The sequence below is a fragment of the Nannobrachium achirus genome (genome assembly GCF_963921795.1).
Source record: "Nannobrachium achirus genome assembly, chromosome: 5".
In the NCBI taxonomy this organism is placed as follows: Eukaryota; Metazoa; Chordata; class Actinopteri; order Myctophiformes; family Myctophidae; genus Nannobrachium; species Nannobrachium achirus.
In genome coordinates, this window is record NC_137814.1 from 62240108 (window position 1) to 62256990 (window position 16883).

Consider the following 16883-nt stretch of genomic DNA (forward strand, 5'->3'; position numbering starts at 1 on the left):
TTTTAAGATATAATGTTCACAAAAGGCAAGAAGTGTTCGAGAACGGCGGGGCTTTATGTTTTACTACAGACAAGTGGCCGAGCTGCGAGATACGCTATAGCATTAGCTTCGCGCTAGCACTGGCTGTTTATTATGAGAAGCAGTCGCCGTTAACACAGAGAGCGTTACATTTGCCGCTAGTTTTGATAATGAGGCGTCAGCTTTATAGTTCAGTTGTTACTCAAGCTCACTGCAGCCCATGAACGGACACGTTTCTCCATTCTGTGTCCGAGCTAGAGTGCCCTAAAAAGTGTGTTTTGCAAGCCCACCCGCCTGCCCGCTGCTAATGCTCCCATGAAAGAAAACGTGTAAATCCATTGATCCAAACTGTAGAAGACAGTGATTCTGCTTTAGCTGTCTGCTTTAGCTGTGTACAGCAGATGCTCTGCAAGCTTCGTAGCCGACGTTAAAGAGTACACTGTAAACACTTTCTTTTGTAATAGACATTTTTTTACACTGTAAAAACTTTTTAAAAACTACAAAAATAAGAAAATGACAGGATGAGCATATAAGGAGGGGAAGAGGTAGAAAAGACCACTGGACACTATTTCTGACATGGCACTATGACACTATAGCACAATATATCAGTGGTTCTCAACCTGTGGGTCGGGACCCCCACGGGGGTCTCCAAATTATTTTGGGGGGTCCCCAGATGATTAACTTAATGTGCAACATTGTTTTCTCTCTCAACAGTAAACAAACCAACATTAAGTGTAAGTGTATAGAGGGTATCTGCACATTTCTTTTAAGGACTTTTAAATACCTCTAAAATGACAAATTAAACATTGGCCAAATTATCAAATATTAGAGGCAGAAATTGTGAAAATAGCAGAACGTTGTGAGCATGTAGATCGGCTATTTTCACAATAGAGCCGTGTTATACAAAATGTAATGCTTCAACTCGTAGTGCTTGTCAGGGTGTGAGTGTGTGTGTGTGTGTGTGTGTGTGTGTGTGGGGGGGGGGGGGGGTCCCCAGTTAAAATATGATTATTTTGGGGGTCGTGGCCTGGAAAGATTGAGAACCACTGCAATATATTACCACAGGTCTACTACTAAATAGTAGTTTTAAATAATTGTAGTGGAATAAAAGTAAATTTGAAGTTGACAGCTATACCACTGTGAGTGTGGTTTGACTTGGGGGGAGTGATTTAGGGGTGTAGGTAAGTACCTATTGTCCCTCCCATTGTCACACCCACTTCTGGCTACCTAGAGGTGTCAAAATGTTCCTTGCATTCAAATGGCTTTTTAAGCACTTTGGGTTTTATGGTGCAACAAGTTTAAAATGTCCATAACTTCTTCAAATATGCTCCAATTTCAACAAATGATACATCATATGAAAGCTTAGATTCTGTACATGGATAATCTGTACACAAAAGAAAAATGACCAATGCAGACATAAGGAACAAAGTACCAGACCTAGTCACATATGTGTAATCAGTAAACAAGAAGCACTCTGGTATGGTCAAATGATTTGAAAACAAATAATACAATGTATGTAATAACAGTAAAATGTTTGTAATAACATACACTTTCGGTGAACTTAACTCTTTGAGTGATTTTAGTGATTTGAACGATTTTGATTTGCATGCATGCAAGTGGCTAAATGCATATTTCTAGACACAATAAGCCCATTCCCAAGATGCACCACAATCTATCGTGGGCAGATGTGACTTATGGGAGCTGGTGTAAATAGTAACAAACAAATTGCCTTCTTATTGTGTCTAAAAATACATATTTAGTAAGGGTGCCGGAAAAAATCGATATGAATCGGTTATCGTTTTCAACACTAGCGATACGGCTGCATCGATGGGCGTTTACCTGGATCGGTCCAAATCGTGCCTGAATCAGTCGATTTATCGGTCCTATAAGTTATTAATCGGATTCACTGGATTTTAGCATTAAGTAATTAACCTGCTGTGGAACTCTGAACTCACTTAATCAGCGTTTACTGTTACAAATCATTGGTTCAAAAGTGAGCGCTGCTAAACACAGTGCAAATGAAAGAAAAAAAAAAGAAAAAGCTGCCTGCCGGAAAGCCGCAGATCTACAAGCCCACAGCGTGTTGCATTTGGATGGGTTGTAAACGTGTAGATTTGCTACTTCTGGCGCAGGCCTCGCAGCACAATGATGTGTGTAAAATGATGCTTGCAACTGTGTGACTCAGCGACTTGTAAACAAAACAACGTGATAGTTCCATAACTCTATGGATTATTCCAGTGGAGAAACGCAAAGTTTGGATTTTATAAGAATGCGACAGTAATGGATTGGATATTACACATAACACTTTTCCCAGTAGAACCATCAGAAGTCCCCGCACTTGCCGACAGCAAAGCTAAAAATCACAGCACCAGTTCAAAGTGGGGTCCGGGGACCCCCATGGGTCCTTGAGGGAGTTCTAGGGGCTCCCCAGCTAAATGATACGAACCAAATGGACCCTTATGGGTACAGTATGTGTAACTCAGGGGAGTGTACAAATGGAACCAAATGGACCCCTACAATAATTGCACTGTACTGAAGCCTGAAGGACTAGGACTTTTTTGTGTTCTTTTCATATTTCTCCACCTGACTAACTGTAACTGCAAAAGTGAAGCTGGGTGCGTGAGACAGATTTCCAAACCATGTCAGTAGGCTTTGTAGTTTACATTAAGTATTTTTTGTATCTACATGTCTGTGTCTATTTAGAATGAACACAACAATGACAAGATACTAAAATGATTTGTTATCCATCTTACAAGTTTCTGTTATTCCTTGGTCTTTTTTATCCATTATTTGAAGGTCAGCAATGCTACTTTATAGATCTAGATTCTTAATTAAATGCATAATGAATGTTTCATTAAACTTGTGTTGTGTATCATCAGCTAGCACTTTATTGTATCAAATCGAATCGCATCACATCGCATCGTTCTGTATGTTAGCTGTATCGTCTCTGAATCGAATCGTAGCCCATGTATCGGATACGTATCGAATCGCCTTGTAAGGGATGGATACACCCCCCTAATATTTAGCCACTTGCACGCATTCCACCCACCCACTGAAATCAAAATACTAAAATCGCTAAAACAATAGAAAGCATTAATGAAAACATTTTAACACTCATCTTTTCTTTTCTCTGATTACAATCTAAAATATGAACCCTTATTGTAATTTTTTTTTTTTAAGTTGTCCTTCAAGCCTATAGGGGCCTTTATGTACAGTATGTGTAATTTCCAACGCCCTCGTGCTTTGTCACCCTCTACAGCAGTGCTACTCAACCCGCGGCCATGCGGCCCGCGCCGCCTGTCTGTGCGGCCCGTCATGACCATACCAATAAAAATATGTTTTTTCTATGTTCAGAGTGAACCGAGCATTTCTCAGTGTGAATAAATAATTTATAACAATCTCCTCAAGAGGGCGATGATGCGTATGCAGTGGGTGTGTTGTTTTGATGTCTGATTTATACTTAGTTGCACGACAGTGTTCCGCGCCAAACATAGACGATTTGCAAGCCCACAAGTGTTGAATGCCTGACGCGGTGAGGACTTGCAGAGCCGCGCGTTCGGCGCACGACGACACTGCAGTACGAGGAAGTGCAAACACAAACAGTGACAGCGTGCACTGCACACAGAAAACAGTGGTATCTCACCGGTCTGTCAGCAAACATGGCGAAGAGCAAAAGAAAGATTTCAGACGAACACCGCGTCTTTCAACAAACATGGGAGGAAGAGTTTGCTTTTGTGGAGGTTAAAGACAAGCCAGTGTGCCTCATTTGCAAAAGAGCAATAGCTGTCATGAAACGTGACAACCTTAAACGCCACCATGATACCCACAGTCAGAACGGTGAGACATTTTCAGCAGCATATCCACCAGGGAGCAACATAAGAAAGGAAAAAATCCGCCTTCTTAAAGCCGGCTTGCATGGACAGCAAAGCACACTGAGATTCCACTGTAAGGAAAGTGACCGAGTCACAGAAGCATCATTCAAAGTAGCCTGGAATGTGGCGAGAAGCAAACAGCCTTTCACTGAAGGGGAGCTGATGAAAACATGTTGGCTGGACGCTAGTGAGTCTCTTTTTGCTGATTTTAAAAACAAAGACGCCATAATTAAACAGATAGCTAAACTGCAGGTTTCTGATTCAACCCTCTGTCGACGTGTGGAAAACATTTCGGATAATTTGTTTTGAAAATGATTGAAGATCTCAAGAAATCAACCCATTTCAGCCTGGCCCTTGATGAGTCAACTGACGTGTCAGACACAGCGCAGCTAATGATCTGGGTTCGTTTTTTTAATGGCAATAGTTTCAAGGAGGAACTGCTCGCACTTCTGCCATTAACAGGTCAGACAAGAGGAGAGGACATCTGTTTGACACTCATGGGCTTCTTCAGAGGACCAGGGAGAGAGATTGATTTGGGTAAACTGGTGTCAGTTACCACGGATGGAGCGCCCTCTATGGTTGGAAGGGAAAAGGGGCTCGTTGCATTACTGAGAAAAGAAACAGCAGTTCCCGACTTCTTTTCTTACCACAGTATTATTCACCAGGAACAGCTCTGCTCCAAGCTGCGGGGCGGTGAACTCAAAACAACGATGGGTAAAGTAGTAAAAGTTGTTAACTACATTAGAAGTAGTTCTCCTCTTAAGCACCGCCAGTTCCACATTGGTTGAGGAATATGAGGCACAATATAAAGACCTGTCATTGCACGCTGAAATCCGATGGCTGAGCAGAGGCATCGTACTGGAGAAGTTTATGGACTTGCTGCCAGCGATTCAAGAGTTCATTACACAGAAGAAGCAGGCTGATCTGTATTATGTCAGTGATGAGAAATTCGCGCTAGATGTGGCTTTTCTGGCCGACATAACCAAGCACTTAAATGCCCTCAATTTGAAGCTTCAAGGAAATGACAAAGTGCTGCCTCTGTTAGTGAATGATGTTTCAGCCTTCAGAGAGAAGCTCTCCCTTTACCAACACCAGCTTGGTGCTTCTGATTTCACGCACTTCCCAACCTTACGCTCACAAATCAGCAAGCTACGCAGTGTCTCCTTTCAGCCAGCAATATGTGTCGCATACCTCGATGAGCTTGCTACTGAGTTTGGAAATCGTTTCACTGACCTAAAAGTGATCATGCCAGTGATACGCATGGTGGAAAACCCATACAGCGCCGATGTGAGTGATGTTTCCCAGCACTGTGACAGGTTTGGGGTTTCAAGGGAAAGATTTGAAGAGGAACTTATTGAATTGAAAAACAATAACGCTTTGAAGCAGAGTTATAAGGATGAATCCCTAGTGGATTTCTGGATGCGTTATGTAGCTGGACTTTCCTACAGCACTGTCTCTCTTTGTGCAAAGAAGATTCTGACATGTTTCGGGTCAACCTATGTGTGTGAAAGTGCCTTTTCAACAATGGGAATGATCAAGTCAAAACAGCGCAACGCTCTCACTGACAGGCACCTGCACGACTGTCTGCGCACTGCAACCTCTGCATACCAGCCAGACCTGGGGCAATTAGTGGCCAATATGCAGACTCAAGTTTCACATTAAGTAAGTAGGCCTATAGCTGATTTATGAAACTATTAGTTTTTAATATTCAAGCAGTAACATGATAATATTAACAATATTTGTTGTGTTTGCCTTTACTACTGTATTTACAGGTCTGCCAGGTCTGGATCAATAAACAGCCTGTCAGTAATATTACTGAAAGATAGCATATTCATGATTCTTTGTGTGTCTTTTACTGTATTTACAGGTCTGGATCAATAAGAGCCTGTCAGGCCATGGCTACATGCAACTGAAGTGAGATGATGTTTTCTCCAAAACCCCTAAGAGACTTTTTGTATTTTATTTTATAATTTATTTTATTTGTTACAAAAGAAGAAGGACTTTATTTTATTTTAAGGATATTTCAAGGAATTGTTCCACTCTGTTACACATTTTCAAAGTTACAAAAGAAGAAGTACTTAATTTTATTTCAAGGATATTATTTCAAGGAATTGTTGCACTCGGTTACACATGTTCAATACAATTCAAAGGAGCTTTGTTACAAAAGAACAAGTACTTAATTTTATTTCAAGGATATTATTTCAAAGAATTGTTGCACAAGAATTGTTGCACTCAACTCTATTCAATTCAATTCAAAGGAATTTATTGGCATAAGAAAAAATACTTGACATTGCCAGTTCACTAGCCTCACATACCCAGACCATAGAACTGTTGTGTATATTAGTCTGGTCTCAGTGCTATTTGTTTCCAAGGGGCAGTTACAAAACAATTAAAACAGATCTGTTCATTTCACCACATTGTGTGAATAAATATAATTTGATCATCATTTTATCATTTCATCATTCCATCCATGACAATATTTTGGTTCAATGAGGTTTGGCCTGGCTTATATAGATAGAAATGTGGCTGTTTTCTGTGTGGTTCCTTAATTATTAGGCTTGTCATGAAGTCTGTTACAAAATCATTGTCATTTTTAGCTTGCGGCCCTTTGGACCTTTGGTATTTTGCTGAGTGGCCCCTGAGCCTTCCTAAGTTGAGTAGCCCTGCTCTACAGACATGGAGGAGAGGAAGGATAAGAACATGGGAGGCCCAGGTGTAGTTGATAAAATGCTCATAGCTTTTTGGGTCTATTCTGAGCTATATTAAAGTCTCTTTATTTAATATGTTCAAGTGTGGAACTAATGGATATGGAATAAACCTTTTACTTTTGGACATTCCTCATGTATTTGTTATCATTGTTTGCATTGGTTCAGTGCAAAGAGGTATTCTCGATCAACCACCAAAAGGTCGCTACAGATTGCCCTCTGTTTGATAAATGCTGAATGACACTCAAAGTCATTATGGCTTCATATAGTATAAAAGAATCCAGAGCAGGATGTTATCTCTCGTTGCATTATACCATAAAATAATTAAGTGCAGCTTACATGCAGTGAGCAGCAGTGAGGACCCAACAGGATTTAATGAGGACGCCTCCACATTTATGTCTGAACGTAGAAAGGCCTTTTTTGCTGCGCTGCAGGGACACCTGCCATGGATGATCCCCAGGATTAGACTCACTGCCTCCAATGATCCTGCCCATATCACCAGGCTCAGGTCTGCCACACTGGGAGAACGGTTCTGGACAAGATGGAAACATACTGTAACATGAGAGCTCAGGGCCGGATCTAGCCATAGGCAAGGGGGGGCGATGCCCCCCTAAATGCCCTTTCTGCCCCACCTAACATGATGGCTTGCAAAAATCAAAAATTTCAAAAATATTAAACTATTTGAAATGTTATGCTGGAACTAGGTAGATGGATAGATACACTGATAAGACCTGTTGTTTGTATTGTGGGTTATAGGTATAAGTGTGCCAAAATGCGTAGTTGTCTATGCATTTCGGTTGTTTTAGGCGGTTTGTCCCCCCATTTTTTCCTCAGCCCACGCCGCTTCGCGGCATGGGCTGGAGGTGACACCCCTATTATTTCTTCCTGCCCCACCTAATGCTAAAGGCTAGATCCGGCCCTGTGAGAGCTAGAGAGTAGGATCTCTCTCTCTCTCTCTCTGTGTGTGTGTGTGTGTGTGTGTGTGTGTGTGTGTGTGTGTGTGTGTGTGTGTGTGTGTGTGTGTGTGTGTGTCATTTGGGCCTTTTCATAAAAAATATAATTTTGTCAATTATGCATTTTCTCTCCACCACAAAAGTTTGCAGGACAGTACACAGATGAATTAGGCCTACAATCCGTGTAGAAATCCATGTAGCACTGCATCTCTACCTTGATTATCCTAAATTGAACGCAAGTTTGTAGGGTCTAGTGTAGATTGGCTATTTTTGGTGCGCAACGTCTGTGCGCACATGTGTATTCAACGAGCCTAATCGCACAGACGCTCTCTCTCTCTCTCTCTCTCTCTCTCTCTCTCTCTCTCTCTCTCTCTCTCTCTCTCTCTCTCTCACTCGTTTTGACAGTGTTTAGTCTTTCGATTAATTATTTCATTAAGTTCACTATCTTATTCATACTGGCGCATTATTAGGCTACCAAACCTGTGGAGTATTGTTTCTAGATAATAATAATAAAACTAGAAAAGAAAATTTCTAAGAAATTTTAAGTGTGCCTGCAGCTCGCTAAGTCTGTGCAACCTTGTGTAGCGGTTGGTGTTAGCATTAGCGTTATTAACATTAGCATTTTTTTGCATAAACGTTAACATTATTGTTCTTCATATGACACCACCCACATGTCTGTACGACAAACGGTTCACGAGAAAACGGGTCACTTCCTGTTTGGTGAGGGGCACTTCCTGTTTGGCGAAATAGGCCCCAATTAAGTTTAAGGACTCTTAATCTTGTCATTTGACGCAACCCGCGTGTCTGTATGACAAACGGTTCACGAGATCAAGGGTCACTTCCTGTTTGGTGAGGGGCACTTCCTGTTTGGCGAAATAGGCCCCAATTAAGGTCATGGACGATTAATGAATTAAAGCTGCAAGCAGCGATGACCGGGCCCTCGCAGCTCTACCCACGTCACAAGGCCAGCAGCCAATCAGAAACCAAACAGGAAGTCAGCCATTTCGACTAATTAGTGGCGTTTTGGCGCATTTTTGGCCGTTATCACGGGTCGCACTTTAACGACAGTTTTGTGAGAAAAAAAAAAATTTTTGAGAAAAAAAAAATTTTTTTGAGAAAAAAACATTTTTTTGAGGAAAAAAAAAATTTGAGAAAAAAAAAATTGAGAAAAAAAAATGTGAGAAAAAAAAAATTGAGAAAAAAAATTTTTGAGAAAAAAAATGTTTTGAGAAAAAAAAATTGAGAAAAAAAAATTTGAGAAAAAAAAATTTTTGAGAAAAAAAAATTTTTGAGAAAAAAAAATTTTTGAGAAAAAAAAAATTTGAGAAAAAAAAATTGAGAAAAAAAAAATTTTTGAGAAAAAAAAATTTTTGAGAAAAAAATTTTTTTGAGAAAAAACATTTTTGAGAAAAAAAATTTTTGAGAAAAAAAAAAATTATGACACCAGCCGCGAGTCTGTACGACAAACGGTTCATGAGTTATAGAGGCACTTCCTGTTACAGAGGGGGCGGGGCTTAATCAATTACAGCTCATCCCTATTGGCCGGAAAAAGACCAAAGTTGTGTGTGCATTTTAAAGTTTAAATCACGTTGCTAGGCAAAAGTATGGCAGAGTTATGTGGCGCCAAAGTTTCAGTTTTTTTTTCGGAGTCCCCCATTCTAAGTCAATGGGGTTTTTGGGCGTCGTTTTTTGCGAATTACATCGCAATCGTATCGCGGATCGGAAAGAAAAGTAATAGCACACCATTCCCGGCCGAGCCGCACGTTTTGATGTGTATATTGCGGGGGTGGCGTAAATCGTGCGGCAGTTATTACGTGCCGAAATTTCCCCCATTCTAAGTGAATGGGGTTTTTTGGCGTCGTTTTTTGCGAATTACGTCGCAATGGTAACGCGGATCGGAAAGAAAAGTAATAGCACACCATTCCCGGCCGAGCCGCACGTTTTGATGTATATATTGCGACGGTGGCGTAAATTGTGCGGCAGTTATTACGAGCAGAAATTTGCAAGAACATTACTTACTGACTGACTGACTGACTTAAGTATGGCGGATTACAATAAGTGTTCTGCTATTGCATAGCAGGCACACTTAATAAAATAAAACACCTGTAAAACCTTATCTCTTTTGTAGTGCGTGTGTGTGTGTGTGTGTGTGTGTGTGTGTGTGTGTGTGTGTGTGTGCGTGTGTGTGTGTGTGTGTGTGTGTGTGTGTGTGTGTGTGTGTGATTCGCTGCATGCTAAATGAATAGTAAATATACAGCTATCTGCAGCTCCTTGTTAGACTGTTGTGTGGGGAATAAAGACCCGAAATTGAAATAAAAAGCACCCAAAACCGGATAAACCCGAAATATTTTGCACCCGCCCTATGGGCGGGTGGACAAACTTCATTCCTTGCAACACCCTAGATATTGGTCAAATTACGCCTCTGATAGCTAGTACTTTGCAACTGTCGGATTCTTTATTGCTTCGAATCTGCTGTTGCATGCCAACGACCTACAGCGCTGGTGATGGACATAGATCTGTGAGACACATTTTATTAACCGTAAAAAAAAAAAAAGAAAAAAAAAAACTGAATGTTTCCGCACGCACGCGCGTGCTCAGGGTTCCTCCTACAGGCCAGTCAATATAAGCCAAAAAAAAGGCCCAACCCAAATGAAATTGCAATAGTAATCATGCAGTTTATTTTTTATTTTTTTATGGTCCTTTGGGTCATCCAAATAACATATTAAAAGTTGTGAATTATACAGTTAGTGGATCAAGGTAAATTCAGGGGGTTCGAGTTTGGGTCCATTCACTTATATGTCGTCATTTATCGTCGCTCCTTGCGTGCAGACGTGCCTGGAAATGCTCAGCAGTTTCTTCCCCCACTTTCTCTTTTTTCTTTTTCTTTTTTTTTTCTTGTTTGACCCACTACATTGTCCAGGTTTGGCATGTCTTTGTTTTGTTTTTTCGTGTACATAGTAGTTTAGTCAGTTTTTTCCTGTGTAATTTTTTGACCGGCTGGCTGGTGGCAAAGTTCGGTAGGCCTACTGTGCCTTGAGACAAAGGAAACAGCGGCCTTGCTCTAGCTGCCCGCCTTTCCTAAGCGTGTGGCCCTGGGGCTGGATGCCCTGGTGTTTTTTATTTGTTCGAAACATTAGCCGGGTGCCGATTCCCGGGTATACATGGAGGAGTAAGCCGGTGTCCGTGCGGTGCCGCGGCATGACGCTGGAGATGCTTTGCAGCGGCCCGGAGGTGCTCAGAGCTGGTCATGGAGCGGAGGTTCATAGCATGGGTCGTTGCCGTACCACGGCTCATAACGGACGAATGGAACGACTCGAGCATAGGCCTACATTCCTGCAGGGAGAAGCGCCTCCCTGCAGGAATCCACACTGGAGATAGTTTTTTTATTTGTTTATTTTTTTTATAATTTAGATGTATTGTTACATCTTCATCCTTCCTTGTTTGTGTACACAACAGTACTTATTTTTTTCTGTCTTACTTCCCTGTAACTGTAACCTTAAACTGCTGTGCCGCCTCCGGGCAACTGAATTTCCCCTTAGGATAATAAAGGTATCTATCTATCTATCTATCTATCTATCTATCTATCTATCTATCTATCTATCTAATAAAATACCCCCCCACCCAAAAACAATCTTCTTTAAGTAGCATGTGAGGGGTCTAACTAGATGTTTTTCATGAATCCTGAATCCATTGCAAGCATTTGTTTTGCATGGAAAACATTCCTTGGGCTAAAAATGGACCCCACAAAACTGTGAAAAGTGATATGACTCATCACTAAACCATAGTTTTGTGGGCCGTTTTTAGCCCAAGAAAGGTTTTTCATGCAAAACAAATGCTTGCAATGGATTCAGAATTTAAAAAAAAACTAAAACAAAAAAAAAGAATCACGTTCACACACACACAAAGAAAAATATTTTTGGGGGGTCTTTTTTTCCTGTATTTAATAAGTGAAAGGACCCAAACTCGAACCCCCTGAATGTACCTTGATCCATAAAATATATAATTCACAACATTTAATATGTTATTTGGATGACACTAAGGATCATAAAAAAAAAACTAAATGATTACTATTGCAATTTATTTTGGGTCAAACCACAGATTGGACTACAACCTCACATCAGACTCTGTAGAGACAATAGAACACACAGTAAAAAGGTAATATTACTTTGATTAGAAGAAAATCACAGCAGTGTGAAGTGAGCGGTGTGGGACATACATACGTACATATAAATACAACATACAGATGTGCCGTTTCAAGTCTTGGGGCTTTACTGCTCCTTTCCTGACAATTTCCTGTAAATTAATTTGTTTTCCTTATTCTTTTTTTCGAGAATGGAGCGTATTTTTAACCTGGTGAAATACTAACCTGTCGATGCTGGTGAATGCTAACCTGATGAATGTTAACCCGGTCGGACCAATGGGAGGTCGAACCGATGCTCAGTCCCCATTTTGGTAGAAATCCGCAAATGGCAAGGTATATTTAAACTTCAAAGTCTGAGAAAGTCATAAAAATAGATCTACAAGCTCAATGTTCTGCCAATCCACTGGAAATCTACTGTCTTGCCAATGGCACGGCATGTGGAGTTTTGAAATGGCATATCTGTACATACATGCATGTATACATACGGTATGAGTTTTGGCTTAGACCATATGTCTTTTGACCATTTCTCTTTGTGATTACAAAATATGTTTTGTTTCAACAGGTTAACGTTACAACAAAGTATTAAGAAAAACATAAGCCAGATCTGCCTCTCTGAGAATAGAAAAAAGTCCCTTAGTCCATGGCCCAATGTGTGCCTTATCCCAGTTGAAGACCTTTTTTGTTAACCTACTCTCTGACATATTAATGAGGCCGAATCACTTCTCCCTTTTGCCTGATCTCCATTGGTTCCCAACCCATATCTCCCTGGATCGCAAGAGAAGGGGCAAATGCATGTACCCCAAGGAAACACCTTATGGCTATATTCTGGATAGAATGTACTTTTTTGACATCCTTAAAACTGTCAACAGTTGCAGAACTGCGCTCCACGCAGACTCACTCAGTATACAAGCATAATAAATATAATACAGAATGAATTTAGTGCCGTCGGAAAATACATGTGACGACGCCAGCATACGTTTACATTTGTAAGCTATATTTTAATTGGATACTTTTCCCAACTCGGTTTGTCGGTATTCATAAACTGAAACAGTATAATCAAGTAAACCGTATCGAACCGATAAAACCGGGAACCGTCACAACGCTAAGCTGAACAATTTTACATTCAGCAGCCACAAATCAATAATTGACAAAGTTAACACTGTCCCTGCTTCTTTCCCTAACAAACAAAATAAATAAACAAGAAATCAATAATGTCTTCACAAATCCCTCCCAACAAAAACTAAGCCGTCTGTAAAAAAAGAAGTAGAAAAGAATTACCCAAAAAGTTGGTTCCACTTACGCTGAACATCTAGATAGTATGGTGATGATCTCAGTAATCGTTGATTCGCCTTACAGAAGTACTGACCAGAGTCTGCAGAAGAGACATTCGCCTTTACCAGCTGAGGACCAGTGGAGATATATCTGCGGTCTCTGTACCAGGAGTAGGTGTCTACTGGTGGGTTGGCATCACTGCTGCAGGTCAGGATCACTTTGCTGCCCTCAACAACTTCTCCTGGTGGATCCACTGATACTGAGGGTTTGAAGGGCTCTGGAGAGTCTATGGAGGAATAAAGATTTATGTAGTATTTCCTGAGTGTTTGTTATGAATAAGGGACAGTATTGCTCACTAGGAATGAACAATAACAATTAATGATTTGGACAATGTGGGTCTAACATTACACCAGCCATGAATATAATTTGATGATATACCCACAGTCAATTGTAACTCCAGGTGAGGAGACTGTAGCAATGTTGTTCTTTGCCTGGCAGTAGTATGTTCCACTGTCACTAGGTTGGATGTTAGAGATGGTAAATATCTTTCTCTGTGCCACTATAGTACTGTTTTTGTTATTAGTACTGTTTTTGTAAATTAGGTAACTCTGGATCGATGGATTTGATCCACTGCTGCTGCAGGTGAAAGTAACTGAGCGTCCTTTGACAACATCTCCTGGTGGACTTACTTCCAAAAGTACATTCTCAGGACTACCATCTGTTGGAGAAACATTTATGTATGTCACTTTAAAGGTCGTCTTTATGACACAAAAACAAAACACGCTTCAACAAATGCTGTTTTGTTGCTGAGCAAGAACTCTTAAAGCACCAGGGATTTTCTTTTAAACACTTCCTTTGGTTAACTGTGGATTATACCAACAAGTGATTGACTTTGTTTGTCTTAATTGCTCTTCCACATGGTCCCACTTGCAGATTATACCAGTGTCAGTATTCCTTCCATGTGGATTAAACACACTGACATGTTGCACTTTAACACACTGACACACACTTTTAAGATTGCGGATACATTTTTTCTTTTCCGGGTGACAGAATTTGTTTACATCCCGATTACATGGTGCGTTCTGTGCTTCGGCAAAATAAAGCAACAACACAACAAAAACCTTGATTAATGAATGAATTAATTAATTAATTCATGTATTAATGAATTAATACCTGGCAGTCGTTGTGTTAAAGGTGATACACCATGCATTTAAAAAGTATTTATGTCATATTGTTTATGTATATTGTTTATGTGTATATTTAATGGTTCACTTGATGCTTGTTTTTGTTTTGCTTTTTCGTCGTTTTGTTGTTTGTGTTGCTTTTTGTTTGGTTCAGTTTGGTTTTGTTTACACGTCTCAAGGCATGTACAGGCTGTATATGCTGATCATTAGTATATATATATTTCTTTTGAATAGGGGGCAGGTATTTATAAGAATTTATTCTTCTGCTTGCTCCTTTTCGTTCATGGGTGTGTACTGTAAAATAATGAAATTCTGAGTATAAGTATAATATAACTGTAATGTACACTACATGTGCGAAACAAAAATAAATGAAATGAAATGAAATGAAATGAAATGTCCCAAAAACGTTTTTCAAAAGGTTTGAGGCTAAATTACCACTCCTGAATAGAGAGCCTCTCTCATTTTTGAATGGCTCTCAGAGCATTTTCAGCTGCAGTACCACCTTTGGCCTGAACTGCACCACCCCCCGCTGTTCTGCCCGTTGTATGTGCAGATATGCACCCCAACCAAACACTACACGAAAAGTCTTAAAAATAATAAGGGTAACAATAGTTAAGCCGTACACGATAGGGAGTTCCAATTGAAAAATATAAGCCTCGTGTACAATATAGGCTCGAAGTACACGCGAGCGTACACGCCCCCATAGTTATAATGGGGCGTGTACGCTTGCAACTGGGTGTCGTGTACGGCACCTGTGCCGACTACAATTTCCCAATGGAGGGCAGCAGAGAGCCATTTGTTGAGATCTAATAGGCCCATCCACATGTTTTACAGATCTAATTGGCCCATCCACATGATTTGTAGATCTAATTCCATCAGCAGTTCCATACCATGATTTGTAGCTCTAAATCCATCACCTGTCACATCCACATGATTTGTAGATCTAATTCTAAAACCAGTCACATCCACATGATTTGTAGATCTAATTCTAAAACCAGTCACATCCACATGATTTGTAGATCTAAACCATACCACAATTTGTAGCTCTAAATCTATCACCTGTCACATCCACATGATTTGTAGATCTAATTCTAAAACTAGTCGCATCCCCATGATTTGTAGATCTAATTCCATCGGCAGTTCCATACCATAATTTGTATCTCTAAATCCATCACCTGTCACATCCACATGATTTGCAGATCTAATTCTAAAACCAGTCACATCCACATGATTTGTAGATCTAATTCTAAAACCATTCACATCCCCATGATTTGTAGATCTAATTCCATCGGCAGTTCCATACCATAATTTGTATCTCTAAATCCATCACCTGTCACATCCACATGATTTGTAGATCTAATTCTAAAACCAGTCACATCCACATGATTTGTAGATCTAATTCTAAAACCATTCACATCCATATGATTTGTAGATCTAATCCATACCATAATTTGTAGCTCTAAATCTATCACCTGTCACATCCACATGATTTGTAGATCTAATTCTAAAACTAGTCGCATCCCCATGATTTGTAGATCTAATTCCATCGGCAGTTCCATACCATAATTTGTAGCTCTAAATCTATCACCTGTCACATCCACATGATTTGTAGATCTAATTCTAAAACCATTCGCATCCACATGATTTGTAGATCTAAATCCAACGGCAGTTCCATACCATAATTTGTAGCCCTAAATCCATCACTTGTCACATCCACATGATTTGTAGATCTAATTCTCAAACCAGTCACATCCACATGATTTGTAGATCTAATTCCAAAACCATTCCAATCCCCATGATTTGTAGATCTAATCCATACCATAATTTGTAGCTCTAAATCTATCACCTTTCACATCCACATGATTTGTAGATCTAATTCTAAAACTAGTCGCATCCCCATGATTTGTAGATCTAATTCCATCGGCAGTTCCATACCATAACTTGTAGCTCTAAATCTATCACCTGTCACAAAGGCTCTGGTGGGCTGTTTTGGGCTCTGGTGGGCTGTGCTGGGCTCTGGTAGGCTATACAGGGCAGTACTGTAGTATAGCCTAGACATGTTCATGTAAAACTATTGGCCGTGTACACTAAGGCATGTAGAAACTAGGGCCCGTGTACACAGTGGATAATCCCATCAACGAGGAGCTACAGGACTGGCCGGAGCCTTGAGCAGCCCGGTGGAGACTGCTGGAGTCTGGTGCAGTCCTGTGCACCCTGGTCTGGCCTATAACAGCCGGATCCAGCCTACTGTAGGCTAGTGAAGCCATCTAAGCTCTCCACTTCCCTAATCTATTCTCCCACTGTGCTGGACTTGGATGTGCTGGGCTGTGCTGGACTCTATCAGGCTCTGGTGGGCTGTTTTGGGCTCTGGTGGGCTGTGCTGGGCTCTGGAAGGCTATACAGGGCAGTACTGTAGTATAGCCTAGGCATGTTCATGTAAAACTATTGGCCGTGTACACTAAGGCATGTAGAAGCTAGGGCCCGTGTACACAGTGGATAATCCCATCAACGAGGAGCTACAGGACTGGCGGGAGCCTTGAGCAGCCCGGTGGAGACTGCTGGAGTCTGGTGCAGTCCTGTCTACCCTGGTCTGGCCTATTCAAGCCGGATCTGGCCTGTAATGGCCTGGTGTAGCCATCTAACTACCCCCCTTCCCTCGCCTATACTCCTACTGGGCAGGACTGGGCTTGACTTAGGTTTGCTGGACTCTATTGGGCTCTGGTGGGCTGTATTGGGCT

At 40.8% G+C, this 16883-nt stretch overlaps 1 protein-coding gene across 2 annotated transcripts in view; it reads right to left on the minus strand.

The window, feature by feature from the left end:
- Positions 1-16883, minus strand: part of LOC308284607 (uncharacterized protein) — a 55677-nt gene that overhangs the window by 17210 nt on the left and 21584 nt on the right. Inside the window, exons 6-8 of one of the 2 annotated variants that reach the window (XM_080725286.1) lie at positions 13404-13679; positions 12990-13247; positions 6935-7127 (exon numbers count right to left, since the gene is read on the minus strand). In XM_080725286.1, the coding sequence (XP_080581412.1) occupies positions 6935-7127; positions 12990-13247; positions 13404-13679 (727 nt within the window). The remainder of the gene's footprint in view (positions 1-6934; positions 7128-12989; positions 13248-13403; positions 13680-16883) is intronic. The other variant, XM_080725287.1, reaches the window with a different exon arrangement.